General features: G+C 34.2%; 2 protein-coding genes across 2 annotated transcripts in view; one reads left to right on the forward strand and one right to left on the reverse strand.

Annotated features, from left to right (window-relative positions):
* Positions 1–1200: 1200 nt before the first annotated feature.
* On the reverse strand, positions 1201–2530 carry Ubc10 (ubiquitin conjugating enzyme 10). The gene has a single exon (XM_073990144.1). It carries the CDS (start codon positions 2389–2391, stop codon positions 1927–1929), a length of 465 nt encoding a protein of 154 aa, XP_073846245.1. The 5' UTR covers positions 2392–2530; the 3' UTR covers positions 1201–1926.
* Positions 2531–13645: 11115 nt separating this feature from the next.
* Positions 13646–15812, forward strand: part of tud (tudor domain containing protein) — a 66479-nt gene continuing 64312 nt past the window's right edge. The window contains exon 1 of the mRNA XM_073989166.1: positions 13646–15419. The gene's annotated coding sequence lies outside the window, so the exon portion shown is untranslated. The remainder of the gene's footprint in view (positions 15420–15812) is intronic.

Below are 15812 nucleotides of genomic sequence, written 5' to 3' on the forward strand. Positions count from 1 at the left end.
AAGAAGAAGAAAACAATTGATTTTATTAAATAAAGACACAAAAATATAATTAACTTTTACGATAATTTTGTCAGTGTGACTACGGACTCACTTTCTCACATCCACAAAAGCGAAAAGCCGTGCGATTTCTATTCATTTCAATATATTTTAGGTTATGGGTTTTTAATCCGATTATATCGATAGACAAAACTATCTATCGATATTGAATTTTTAGAAATTAATCGATACAATCGATAGTGTCATCGATGTTTTGCCAGCTCTAGTCCGTTGCAACAACCACATGTAACTTACACTTTTTTCATGTGGTTGTTGTTTTTAACGCGAGACGCGCAACGAACCGTATTGGGCCAAATACATACGGTCCGTTGTGCGACGCGTTGCGCGTTGAAAACAACAACCACATGAAAAATGTGTAAGTGAGGCCAAGTTTGTTCTTGAAGTTTTCATGTGGTTGTTGTAACGCAACGCTCAACGCGCCGTATGTGCCGGGGCCATAAGTCCCGGGGCCAATACGGTCCGTCGAGCGTCGCGTTACAACAACCACATGAAAATTTCAAGAACAAACATGGCATCACTTAAGCTGAAAACACATCCAACATTTGAGGAAAGTTTTGTGTCATTTCTGGTAAAAGAATAAAATACAAAGTCCTGCCAAGATTAAATTTATCTTTATTCTTTTACCAGAAATGACACACAACTTTAGTCAAACGTTAATGTGTTTTCAGCTTTTACATTTGCGCTAATGCGTGTAAATCGATCTACAAAATTTGACAATTCGTGTGAGAATAAATTTTGGGCATAAATTGAATATTCTACCAGCTGGCGGAAAAATCAGAAATGTTTACCACCACAGGTAGATCTTTACGCCCTGATTACAAAAATATAAAGTTTGTTGGGGGAAGTCCATACTTCCCGAGATATGGGCCTCTTAAGTTCCAAAAATTCCCTTGTTAATGTAAGAAAAAAATTTTAATTAAAACAAAAATTTGTTTTCGTGCCCTAAATTGGCTCTCCATGGGAGAAAGTCTTAAATCCCCGGCCGTAGGGCGGCTATTTAGAAAAAAAAAATTACAATTAAAAATTTTTTCAGATTTTTCCGTCAGCTGGTAGAGTATTCAATTAGTTCCAAATTTTGTACAAAAACAGGGGATTAATAAAACAAAAAGCTCCCCTCACAAATTACTAAAAAAATTGTTGCGGTTGGTTTTTATTAAAATGTTCTTTTCTATATTTTTTGTTTCATTACTTTGTTGTTGTTGTTTCTTTTTAAAGTGTATTCTCTTTAATACAGTTTGTTGTAGTTTTGTTTTTGAAAATAGAATTTTGTTAAACAATATACATTTATAAAATAATGGTTGGTTGATTGTTGGTGTGGGTATGTTTTTGCAGGGGGTGCAATACTCATGACACTGCTGGTAAGAGCAAGAGAACCAAAAAACACACAATGGGTTAGGTAAAATGAATGATTTATAGATGAGTAACATAGCATAGCAAGGAAAGCGTTTTATTCCGTAAGGAGGAGTAGAAGGAACAGGGGCTGGTGGTCATTATAATGATTTTCTTTTATATATAGTTGTTGTTTTTTTCTTTTTTGTTCGTGAGACTTCTTCCATTTGTTGTTTTTGCAAATTCACAATGTGGTGGGGTGGTTTGCTATTTTCCTTGTTGCAATTATTATTATTATTGATTTGCAAACAAAAATTGGTAAGACAGCAAAAGGTTTCGATAATACAAAAAGAACATCATCCATATATCCAAGCGGGGGCGACAAAGCTTGCTCACATTGCAAAATATTATTATTGTTGCTGTTACATTTTCTTAGGTGCATTGTTTGTTATGAAGTCTTTTTTACGTTTTGTTTTCTTTTTTTCTATTGTTTCTTCTCATTCATTTGTCACTTTGCTGCTACTTTTGTTTCTTAGCTTACTAATCTGCTGGTCTTTTTTCACTATTCTTGCGGGTAAAGTCCTCGGCATTCTTCATAAATTTCTTCCGATCCCTCAAAAACTCCTCCGCCAAATCGGAACGCAATGGATGTTCCGGTTCCGGATCATTTATCAAGGCTATCAGCGCCTGTATCACTTGATCTGTTCGTGTGGCAGGTTTCCAATTTTCCGTGCTTATAATGGGCAAACACACTTGGCCCTTTTCATCGATATTCGGATGATAGATTCTGGTTTTGAAGTTTATCTTTGGTGGTTTAAAAGGATACTCGGCCGGAAAATTGATCTCAATGCGAAAAGCTCCCTTGTTGTAGGGTGGATTTTCGGGTACAATCAAGCCGGTCCATCGCAATAGGTTGTCATCGTCAGTGGAAATTTCACGAAAGGATTTCAACTGGCATTGCTGCAAATCTGTTAATTCCTTGCGTAAACGACGTGGCGCTGTCATTGTAGACACTTTGTTTATTGTAGGACGAAACTAATTTTGGCAATGATGTGTGATTTTCAGATTAGAGCAACTGGAAATGTATGTAAAAAATTCGAGAATAACCAGAGGAATCTGTAGATCGAAAAATGTTTAGGTAGCCTGATGGATCTATAGATCGAAAATGGGATAGGGACACGTAAGTGGAATTTTTAACTAATCGAATCTTTCGATTAATCGATTTCGAGATACAATTGGACTGTTCCAGAGATGGCAAAAAGTCGATGGCACTGTAGAGCTGGAAAACCATCGATATTGCCAAAATTAGATATTTTCGATATTTCATTTAAAAAATCAATTGCTGTCGATGCGTGATTTTCAGATTAGAGCTACTGGAAATGTATGTAAAGCCTTTACCTAATTAACTGCGTGTTGCGTGTGCGTTCAAAAATACAAAAACAAAATACATGTATTTCAAATTGAAAACAAAAACAAATACATGTATTTTGTTTTTGTATTTTTGAACGCACACGCAACACGCAGTTAATTAGGTAAAGGCTTAAAGTACAGTACACATTGTCAGTTTTGAATGACGATTTTTTTGCAATTATCGATAACTGTCCAACCGTCCAGCAACCACAAAATATTTTGTGGTTGCATGATGCATGACAAAAATGAACGGCCACACTAGCAAGCAACAACAAAGCTGTCTTTCAAAACTTACAATTGGTCTGTTCCTTTACTTCTGAAATTTTTAAAACCGGCAAAAGTAGTAAAAGTTGTAAAATGCCCCCATATGAATTTGATTGTGTCTGAAGTAAAGGAACGCTTTTCGAGTAAAAAGTAGTAAAACTTGAAGATTCTTGAACGTAAAGGAACAGAGCTAATGTGACCCAGCTTAAAAAGCCTTTACCTAATTAACTGCGTGTTGCGTGTGCGTTCAAAAAAAAACAACAACAAAATACATGTATTTGTTTTTGTTTTCAATTTGAAATACATGTATTTTGTTTTAGTATTTCTGAACGCACACGCAACACGCAGTTAATTAGGTAAAGGCTAAAGATTCGAGAATAACCAGAGGCATCTGTAGATCGAAAAATGTTTAGTTAGCCTGATGGATTTATAGATCGAAAATAGGATAGGGACACGTAAGTGGTATATACTATAGCTTTGTTCTTTCACTTTTTTAATGGTAAAGGTGGTAAAAGAGAAAAGTGTCAAAATTTCTCAAAATTGCTCTCTCATGAACATTTTTACCGGAAAAGTAAAGAAACGGAAAAATGGTAGATCTGGTAGCAATGTCAAAAAGAAACATAACAAATCAATTTTCGTCTTTTTTTCACAGTTTTTAATTTAATTTTGTCAACGTTCGACTTTTTCTTCTGTTTTTCGTCCATTTTTTCTTCATTGTGAAATAATCGTCAAACAAAAGTCGAAAAATCAGTTCTACCATTTTTTAACAACAGAAGCTGTGTTCCAGAACTAAAAAGTTTTTACAATTTTTACGACTTTTACACATTTTACTCGAAAAAGCGTTCCCGTACACAAAAAAGTTGTAAAATGTTCACTTCTCTTTAAACAAAAATGGCGCTGAATGACGCTCTCTTTAAAAACTTTTTACACGACAAATTTGGGCGAGTAAAAAAATAGTAACATGGTTGCCGGCGTCTGATTGGCTGATACGCCGACTTTGACATTTGTTCCAGTTTTTTTTGACGTATTTTCCATTTTTCCGTTCCCGAACTATTTCAAAAAACTTGTGTGTGAGAACAAAATTTTTGCAGTTCTCTCTTTTACGAGTTTTACCATTAAAAAGTACGGGAACGAAACTAGAATTTTTGCTGGTAGCCTGTGGTAGAAGAGAAAGGCATATGTGCTCACTCTCCTCTATCACTCTCTTAAAAATTGCTGCCAGTTTTACCAATTTTTGGGGTTAAGGAACGCTTTGCAGGTTAAAAATGGTAACAAATGGTAACCTCAGGGAAGTAAAGGAACACAGCTTATATTTACAATTGGTCTGTTCCAGTAGAGATGGCAAAAAATCGATGGCACTGTCGATAATATTGATTATTTTTTAAAAATTTCATATCGATAGATAGTTGGTTTGTCTATCGATTTTATCGGATTAAAAATGCCTAACCTAAAATTCATTGAGATAAAGAGAAAATTCGCGTCTTTTCGGTTTAGTGGATGTGAGAAAGTAAGGGCCGCGGTACATACGATCCGTTGAGCGTTGCGTTACAACAACCACATGAAAACTTCAAGAACAAACTTGGTATCACTTACACATTTTTCATGTGGTTGTTGTTTTCAACTCGCATCGCGTTACACAACGGACCGTATGTATTTGGCCCCTTAAGGGCCACCGCAACGATCAACGGACCGTGTGTGCCGGGGCCATCAGTCCGTTTTCACACGTACACATTTTTCAGAAATGTAAACTGTATTTTTGTGTATTTTTATTAAATAAAAGCAATTGTTCCTCTCTCCACTATATTTCTGTGACCTACTTGTCAAGAAAAGCATAGACATTTCCGTCATTTTCATTTCCAAATTAATGGTGATGCCAAATTAATGATAATATCGATAGCAATCAATTTTTTTAAATTAAATATCGAAAATATCTAATGTTGGGAATATCGATAGTTTGCCAGCTCTATGTTCCAGGACCTGTGGCTGGATTCGTATTCTATGAAAATTTGAAATGAAAAATATTTCCTTTATAATTTTTTTCACGTGACTTTCCTTTTTTCCATTTTTTTTATAAATGTTTTCATTTGAAATTTTCATGGAACAAGAATTGAGCTCCAGAACTGTCACATTCTAAATCATAATACACACTGATCAACAAAACAGTTCAGTCAGCTGGGTATTGCTGTTATCTTATATTAAGTCTTTTTGGTTACCCTTAAGGGGTTTCTACACGGTATGTTTTTTACATATTCATACATAGCAACTGTCACTTTTTTTCGCCCATATGTAATTCCTTCTGCACGGCAAATTTTTATTTTTCATTCGTTTTCTGTTGTTTTCTTTATTTATATCGCGTACAAACAAAACAGCTGTTTACCTTTGGTTGTACAGACGAGAATAGAGCGCGTTCTATTCGAAAAATATACATACAGTGTTGCGCATATCAAAAGCAACAAATCCAGGATTTTACATTAATTCAATTTTTGGATCCGTTACAATTTTTTAAAATGCTATATTTTGTGTATAGTTGTTCTTTATTATGTCCAGAGAGCTTTCAACAAGTTGTTTCTGTTCTTTAAAGTTTGATGGGAAAACAACAACAACAATATTGACTGATGCTCGAAAATGGGGAGTGCAAAACAAAAGCAACAATAGAATATTATTAAAAATTGTAGTGTCATCGGTGTTAATTAACTGCACTTTTGAATTAAATTTGTCTTTTGGGGCGTGGTAGTGTCATTTTAGAAAGCATTTGCATTTGTTATCCTAACAGGGTTGCCACTTTCTACCACTTTTGCCATGGTCTCGGGAAAATATCACAATACCCTCTAAATCAACATTTTTTCTCATTTAAAAATTTAAATTTTGAAATATTCATTCGGAAAGTGTATTAATATCAACCGTTCTTTTGTTTGCGTATAAAAACGTTGGGGAAAGTTTAAAAATAATGCGAATATGAGCTTCCAAGAATTAGTTGGGACTCTTATTTTCGATATATGACCTAGGGTACTTCGCAGAAGAAGTTTTGAAATCAATTTGAAAAGTTATACAGCTCCCAACTCAAACGACACAACTGTCAAGAACCCATTGTTTCAACCAACAGTGGGTAAAATATCGTCATATGGCTAAATAAGTCAGGTTTTTTATATTTTTTGTTATTAAATCTTATTTTTAATATAATTTATTAAAAAAATCATATTGGGTCGTTTAAACCATACAATACATTGAATTTTCTACCAGAGTTTCATAAATTGTCTTTCTTGGGGTATGACAGTGGTTTCTTGGCCAATGTATAACTTTTCAAATTGTTTTCAAAACTTCTTCTGCGAAGTACTCTAGACCATATATCGGAAAAAAAGCCCCAACTTATTCTTGGAAGTTCATATTCGCAATTTTTTAAAGTTTCCCCAACGTTTTTAGCCACAATGTGCCGTTGGCCTCAAGGGGTTTTACAGCTGGATGTATTGTGTTTACAAATATTCTGTTGTTTAAATTTTCTATTATACGGCAAACAAAAGAACGGTTTATATTAATACACTTTCCAAATGAATATTTCAAAATTTAAATTTTTAAATGAGGAAAAAATTTGATTTTGAGGATATTATGATATTTTCCCGAGACCATGGCAAAAGTGGTAGAAAGTGGCAACCCTGTTAGGATAACAAATGCAAATGCTTTCCAAAAGACAAATTTAATCCAAAAGTGCAGTTAATTAACACCGATGACACTACAATTTTTAATAATATTCTATTGTTGCTTTTGTTTTGTACTCCCCATTTTCGAGGATCAGTCAATGTTGTTGTTGTTGTTTTCCCATCAAACTACAAAGTACAGAAACAACTTGTTGAAAGCTCTCTGGACATAATAAAGAACAACTATACACAAAATATAGCATTTTAAAAAATTGTAACGGATCCAAAAATTGAATTAATGTAAAATCCTGGATTTGTTGCTTTTGATATGCGCAACACTGTATGTATGCACATAACACTTTGATGCATTGAAATTTCTGTATGGTTCACACCATGTGTACAAAATTCAGATTTGTAAAAAGTGACAGTTGTTTTGTAAAAAACATACCGTGTAGAACACCTTTAAAATGTGTAACAATTTGTACCAATTGTTGCTGGAAGTCGTCTGTTAACACAAAAAGACAGCAAAAGAGAGCGATTTTGACAGTTTGCAAATTCTTGCTGGGCAAATATCTTCTAGCAACCACTAGCAACTCTTCTTCTTCTTGAAAACAATCAATCATCTGTTTTTAATTTTTCGTTGATTTATGTTTGTGAAAATTAAAAACAAGCCTAAAGGCCTGCGTACATAAGCTGCCTTGCCTGCTTACCTTGCTTACTTCTGATAAAAGAATAAAAAAGAAAAGGGCAACCCAGTTCGAAATTTCCTCGGCCTTCTTTATTCTTTTATTTTTATTATGTCAAAACTTAAGCTGGAAAGCAAGGCAATCAGGCAGAGCAGCTTATGTACGCAGGCCTTTATTGCCTTTTTTGTTTTGAGAACAAAGTTGCAAAGTGGAAAAAATACTTTTTTTGGTCATTTTCTTTTTTATTTAAAATAAAATACAACATTTTTGCTTCCTTCATTGGCGGACAATTTTTTCTGTTTTGGCAAGTCAGCAGATTGCTTGCTGGTTTTTGCTGGGAAGGTGTCTGTTTACTTTTTACAATTTTCTAGAAAAAGAGAATAAAAACTCCTTACTCTCTGAGAAAGTTTTTGCTGGGAAAGTAACCAGGCAGACCCATTGTTCTATCATGCGTTTGAGTACAGTTTCGCGTCATTTCTGGTTGAAGAATAAAATACAAATTGCTGCCAAAACTTTACTCAAACGTTGGATGTATTTTCAGCCTATAGAACGTTTACATTTACGAAATCGAATGAATTTAAACAGTCAATTCATTTGCGTATACATCAAATGAAATATAATCTGAAATCCAATGGATTTCATTTGACGTTTAAGCAATGGAACTCACTGTTGGAATCGAGTGGATTTCGTAAATGTGAACCTAGCATTAGATGTAAATGCGGCTATCGTTGTGTGCCTTTACTTAGGGGTAGTTTACACTATATGTAAATGTCATATGACATGAAACTTAACATCGTTATCTATTCGCTAATATGTGCAATATTGGAGATTTTCCTTACGCCATTTACTCTGTGGGCCCACACCAGCGAAAATGTAAAAAAACTGCGTCTCCACATTGCCTCCGTGGGTAGATATGGAATGGTTTTTTTTCGTGTCATATGACATTGATAGATGGTGTAAACTACCTCTTACCTGCATGGTATAAATAGAAAGGTATAACAGAGCTCACATCTGTATTGGGATTCGCAAAATTATGACTAAAAACATAAAGTGTACAGAATTCACCAAAAATGACGAGGAATCTGCAATTTTGACTTTAAATTACAGGCGTAATTTAAGGTCGAGTAATTCGTTGTTGGCGAGAAATGCAACAACTAAACAAAACATCAAATACACAGAAAGGACACCACAAGTATTTCACATATACTTACGTGGTGTAATTAAATATGCACAAACGTTTAAAATTAAAATTAAAACACAAACGTTTAAAATTATGGACGCAGGCGGTCACTATTTAAATGCTTTATTATTGTTGGTTTTAAGTTGGCGATCAAGATGATCTTTCTTCTTCCAAATTTAGTTTATAAGTAGTGATGGTAAATTATCGATAAGGCAGCCATGTAAAGGGGAGTACACACTATCATTCAAAACTGACAGTCAACGTACTTTTAGGACAATTTTCCGGAAAATAACAACTTTTTGTTAGCTAAAAATGATTGAAATATAACTTTTAAGGTATAATTTAGTGATTAGAAAAGTAATTATTCAGCTAGACTTTGATATTAACGAAATAGACCTCGATGACTGTCAGTTTTGTTGGACCGTGTGTACTATGCTTAATTGTCGAGTTTGATAACATTCAATATCCTAGTTTGGTATCGGGGTGGCTCAAACCTCGACGTGCTCCCCCCCTTGCACGGGTGCAAAATTAGTGATTTGTTAGGGCGGGGTATTTGGAACTTTCATCCAGGCTTTTCCGTTGCTGTCCCTTCTGTCGCTGCGATCTCATTTTTGACTTATCTCCACTCTTCACCATAAAGAGCAGTACACATTTGGTATGTTCCAGTACTGCACATTTCTACACATTTTTACTATTTTTTTCGATAACATAAAGGAAAAATCGGTTATCGGAGTAAAAATGTGTAGAAATGTGTAGTACTGGAACAGACCAATTGTCAGTTTTGAATGTCGATATTTCGCAGTTATCGATAACTGTCCAACCGTCCAGCAACCACAAAATATGTGGTGGTTGCATGATGAATGACAAAAATCAACGGCCACACTAGCAAGCACCAACAAAGCTGTCATTCAAAACTGGCAATGTGTACTCAGCTTAACTTTTCTGCAGTGGTCATGGATTTCTGATAAGTATTCTTTTCCCAAGTTATCCGGGTTCTTCGATATGAACTCAGCCAACATAACATTCAATATCGATATCCTAGTTTGGCATCGGGGTGGCTTAAACCTCGACGTGCTTGCACGGGTGCAAAATTGGTGATTTGTTAGGGCGGGGTATTTGGAACTTTCATCCAGGCTTTTCCGTTGCTGTCCCTTCTGTCGCTGCGATCTCATTTTTGACTTATCTCCACTCTTCACCATAACTTTTCTGCAGTGGTTATGGATTTCTGATAAGTATTCTTTTCCCAAGTTAGCCGGGTTTTTCGATATGAACTCAGCCAACATATGGTCTGTTCCAGTACCGCAAGAATCTACTAATTTTTACTATTTATTTCGATAACATAAAGAAAAAATGTTATCGTAGTAAAAATCGCAGCTTCTTGCAGGTTCTGGAACAGAGCAAATGTGTTGTACTTGTAATAAACAGCATATCCCACATGAAATCGATCAATATTTCTGAAAAGATACTTAAGGAACAAAGAAATTGACCATACGATATACGGCCCGTTAGTTATGTTTTGTTCATCTTTGCACAGTACATATGCACTAATTCGAACCAAATTAACCAGTTTTGTGGATGTTATACCACAGACTTGTTCCTTGTAGTTATTCCTTTTCGACCTAATACATTGTAATATTCGATCGTTTGAATCATAAGCTTCGTTTCAGTACTTTTTTAATGGCAAAAGTAGTAAAAGAGCAAACTATCAAATTTGCTCTGAGAACACATATTTTTTTAAAAAGTACAGGAACGGAAATTATAGTAATGTTATTAAAAATGTCAATAATAAAACAATGGCAGACGTCATATAAAACATAAAATAAATATTCGTTGTTACGAATTGTGATTTTAAAAGTATTTCTGAAGTTATAGTTGGAAGTCTTTGCTGATCATTAAGAAATAAAAGAACGAGAGACGTAGCTGCAATCAATACAAATCTATAACACCCTTGGGATGACAGCAAGCATAGGAAATCATATTTAATAAAAGCATCAATTCCCCATCCAGCCAATTTGGCGCTGGCCCAGATATATTTTGGAGACCTAGACAAAAATTCCAATCAATGTACGCGATTATAATGCATAAATATGCACATATATGTTTTGTGTATGTAATATGAAAATAAAAATCATGTTAATAATTCGTTTAAGGGCTGTTTACACCATCTATCAATGTCATATGAGCTGCCATTTCTTTCACCCATTCGACATTCTCTATGTTTGTCAAAATTGACGTCATCCATACAACTTTCAATTTGTGCGTTCATACCTGCAAGTGTTATTTTCGTATGACATAACCTAAAAATATAAAAACAGCTGTTTTTGTCATTATTTACATTTATTGTTGAGTTGCAATTTTGCGCAAATTTTAATTTTGGTTGAAGGAAACTGAATTGGTAGAATTGGTGTTTGGAGTTATAGAGGCATTCACGTTTTTGCCACCAAACAATCATTTCAAAGACTGCTTCTTTCGACCAATCGATCTGAAAATAACATTATAAACGCCATTTATTTACTTTACTGAATATTTAAATATACATACCTTTCCATTTTCTTTTTTAAAAGATTTTGTTTTTCATTTTTTGTTTGAGAATGTCAGAAAACAGCTGATAAATTTATGTTTACATACGAGAATGCCGTATCAAATAGAGCGCTCCCTAAATGAAAAATTTACATATGAGTTGCCAAATCATTTTGATAGATGAAAATTTTCATAGTGGTTACACTATGTGTACAACATTCGCAGGTAGAAAATTTGGCATCTCATACGACATTGATAGATGGTGTAAACAACCCTTTAGATATTTATTGAAACGTTGACTTTTCCACTATTCAGTTTAAACACTATCATCATTAACATCAACAGCTAATTTTCATTATGTTATTGGGCCACAAGAATGTCCTTTTTCAATTGATTTCATTTAGCATTTCAAAGTTGCATTCATTTACTGCAACACCAACAGGATCCATTACATTATACCGTGTCAACACCGGACATCGGAAAATATAAGATGTGTTGGATTTGATTGAATCCAAGGAACTATGAGCAGCATTGCATTCGGATGTATCATGTAGTTGAAATAGGATCCGCTGGGATAGTCCTATCCTTTCCATTCTTTGATGTTAGTGGGAAACGTAACATGTGACGTTTGCGTAGACTCATTGGACTTGGCATAAGCAACATTTATTCCACCGCGCTTATTCTTGTAGTGAAGGACAAGAGCAATATAAATCAAATTATTGAGGCGGAAACGTGTACAGATTTGACCGTTCCTATAGCAACGTACGATGCTCTTGAAGAAGGTAGCGGACTTGAGGATATGTTTGCTGATGGTTTCTTACATGGAAATACATATGAATAGCCTTGGTCACAATTGCCGCAGTTGGACTGTAAGATTGAAATTATTAAATAATTATGAGCTTTGCTGAAATTCTGTAAATCCATACCATCAATTTTTATTAAACGATTCAACAGTTATTAGCGAAATATGTATCTTGATCCAATTTAATTTGCTATAAAGTTTATTTATTTTTCCTTTAAAAATCTGTCAAATATTCCCTTTGACAAATTTCCAACCTTTTTTATACAACAAAATTTGTGTAGTAAAAAATAGTAGAAGAGAAAGCCATTTGATGCCATTTTTGATTAAAGAGAAAATCAAGTTTTGCAACTTTTTGTAGTACAGGAACGCATTTTGGCAAAAAATTGTAAAAATTGTACTAAATAGTACTATTTTGCAGGTTCTGGAACACAACTGTAGTTTGTTACTATAAATGTAGAAGCCGGCCGATCCGCTGGAAAAATTGATTTGCGTGGTGTTACAATTTCAATAGTGATGGCGTCATTATCATCCAATTCAGCATAGAATGAATAGTGAGGATAAATATCAATTAGAACATTTGTAGCATTTTTCTTGAACGAAAAATCGATCGATTTGCTTGTAAATGCTTTATATGAAACTGCCAGCCGATTTGCTGGATCAAATAAGTTATCAGCTAAAATATTTCCTATAATTTCTGATGAAATAAGTATTGAAGATATATCTTAAGCGGGGTACACACGATCAGTTTTGACTGTCGATTTTTCGGAAATATCGATAAATTTCAAACCGTCCAGCAACCACAAAATATTTTGTGGTTGCATGATGCATGACAAAAATGAACGGCCACACTAGCAAGCAACAACAAAGCTGTCATTCAAAACTGACAATGTGTACCCAGCTTTAAGAAAATGGTCGATTATTATTGCTTTTAACGGAAATGCGCCGCCGAAAGATGTTCGCACAATATACCGTAAAATAAATATTGAGGATATATCTTAAGTAACTGGCCGATCAATATTATCTTTAATGGAAATCCGCTCGATTTTCCCGTGAATGTAGTATATTTTAAGCCGTTAAAGCTGAATAACTTGTGTAACCGCCTGCTATCATGTCAACGACATACATATCTCTTTCGAAGTGTATTTGCTGCTAGCAGCCGATCAACTTCCCATTCTGTTAACTTACCGAAAAATTTCGTTAATTATCGAAATTATTACTACTGTAGTGGGATTCTGTTACTCATTTTTGCTGTTATCGATAATTGTGGGTAAAATTAAAATGCTTATAATTTCTATAATTAACGAAATTTTTCGGTAAGTTAACGATGAATAAAAAGTAGTCGCTAGCCTCTACCGACACAAACAGTGATGCCAACTTTTCTTTATGTTTTTAGTCATAATTTTGCGATTTAATTTTACCGACTTTTGTCGGTAACAGCAAAAATGAGTTACAGAATCCCATTAGTGATCTACCATTTTTTCGTTCCATTACTTTTCTGCTAAAGCTGGGTACACATTGTCAGTCAGTAATTGCAAAAAATCGTCATTTAAAACTGACAATGTGTACTGCACTTAAAACTTGCTCTGTTCCAGAACCTGCAAGAAGCTACTATTTTTTACTACGATAACATTTTATGCTTTATGTTATTGGGAAAAATAGTAAAAATTAGTCGATTCTTGCAGTTCTGGAACAGACCAATGGTTTCATTTGAACAGCTGTGAACAACACTTTGCCATACGGAAAACTTGAAGGATGCCCGTAACGGCGCTACAATTTACTTGTGTTAACTTCGAACTCGTTCATAGCCCCATTTTTCTCGCAAATTTCTTCAGTCGTCTAATTTTCAGAAGGGGAGACGTGTGTTAAAACAGTTTGCGCCTTATAAAACGGAACTTTTTGGAGTTTTTTATTCATTTCTTTTTTAGTTCGAACTTTTCTAACCAAAAAAAACTAATAAGACATTGCAGTTTAATTTATCTCTCAAATAAACGTGATTTGGAAAATACCATACAAATAGAAACGAAAAGTGGGTGAAGCAGTCAAAAAGATTAAAAAAGCAGAGACCCACAAACAAGTAATACACTTGAAATAGTAAAGCAAAGGGAAGACACAAAATAGAAAAAATATTTTCGGTGTTTAACTCCACGTGAAAGTGGGAGCGAAGATTTATCATCTACGCCTCACGATATAGAAAAAGAAAACTGCCAAGACACAGCAGACACACACATATGTAGTGCGCTCTAATTGTTGAACGGGTTGGTCTCTATAAAATAATTAAAAACAAAAACACTACACTTTTCACTTTTGCTTCCTCCGCCCATTGTTGGCATAAAAAAAAATAAAGCAAATTAAGCAAGCAAAGCAACCAGAGAAAGATAGCAATGAACGGTGATTGACATTTATTTATTTGCTTTATAACTGTAACTCAAAAGACTGAATTAATTGAATTAACTTTAGTGAGAAACGCGAAACAAAGTTTATAATATTTAAGGAATTTTTTACATATTTAATCCACGACGACATTTTTGGTTTAATTTATAGTATATGAAAGAGAAAAACTCTGAGTGAATGATGAATAATTAGCTCAGCCAAAGTAAAGAAACAAGAATAAGAAAAAGCTAAAGAAACAAAAAATACATACATTTAACAAAAAAAGTCATAACGCAAAGTGCAGAAAATCAAAGAGAAAAAAGACACACACAGCTCTGCTGACTTGACCGTTCCAAAATATTCATCAAAACACTACATACCCACACACACAGAGCCAAATAGCAACACATAAACTGACCACAACAATTTGTGTGAAGTGAATGATATAGAAAAAAAAAACAAATATAAGTGTGTACGACTGAATGCTAAACGTCAAGTGTTATAATAATCCAATGGAAAACACGAAAAAGAATTGCTAAAACAAATTCCTACAATATTATTCATTAAAATTATTAAAAAAAAAGAAACAAAACAAAAATTACAAATAATAATAAATCAATCGAGAGATTAAAGAGATATTCAAGTGAAGAGAACAAGAGAATAACCTCCGCACTGACATCTGAATCAAAATATAATAATAAAAAAGTGTATATTTTTGGTGAAAAGATTAAAAGTGTACAACAAAAGAAAGAAGTGCAAGTGTCTATTAAAAAAAGGAAATAACCAGAAACAAAAACCTACGAATAAAAAATCCAACTGGAATAACACCTCCAAATCCCCACAGAAACTGCAACAAACTGCGCGCCCATCATCAAAGTCTATCTTTGTGTTGCTGTAAATCTGTGGAGGCGTTTTGCAGTTTACGAGAGGTGTCTCAACCAACAACAACTACTACAATAACGACCACAAGACGACGACCACAAAACTGAACTTTACGAATAAAACTATAATTGTAACAACGACAACGAGGAATCAAATCAGCCGTCATCAAACCCAATTTATCGTTGCTTCCTTCCTCATCATTCTGATTTGATAAGTTTTCGTCTTTGTTTTCTACGTGTTTTATTTATTATTTATCATTTTCGTCGTCTTCGCTGATTTAAGCTTAGGTAAGATATTAAACAGATGTTTTTAGTTTTGTTTGTATAGAGTTGCCATGGTTGGTGTTTATTCACAAACCAAAGGGGAATTATAGAATATAATAATACCCCGTTTATATATAACCGGATTTAACAAACCGACTGGGTTTTAAATGTCAATTCCATTGCTTATATTTCAAACAAATCCTCTCAAAGAAGGTTAACCCTGCAAAAAGCTCTAATATAAACAGCATATAAGGTTGCGGGGCTTTCTTTTCTTTCAGAAAATTATGAAAAAATTACCACAGATAGTGCTCTTTATCCCGTTTCCAATTATGTATTACTTTTGTTACTTGCCGAGATGTAGGCCTCCAAAGTTCCACAACGGCCCTAGTCTAAAACGTTGGCAAACCACCGCAGAAA

This window comes from Musca autumnalis, unplaced genomic scaffold (assembly GCF_047663935.1).
Source record: "Musca autumnalis isolate F117 unplaced genomic scaffold, ASM4766393v1 scaffold_5, whole genome shotgun sequence".
Lineage (NCBI taxonomy): Eukaryota > Metazoa > Arthropoda > Insecta > Diptera > Muscidae > Musca > Musca autumnalis.

Excerpts from the sequence above, each read along its gene's own strand:
- Ubc10 (XM_073990144.1), bottom strand. The coding sequence starts at position 2,391 with ATGACAGCGCCACGTCGTTTACGCAAGGAATTAACAGATTTGCAGCAA.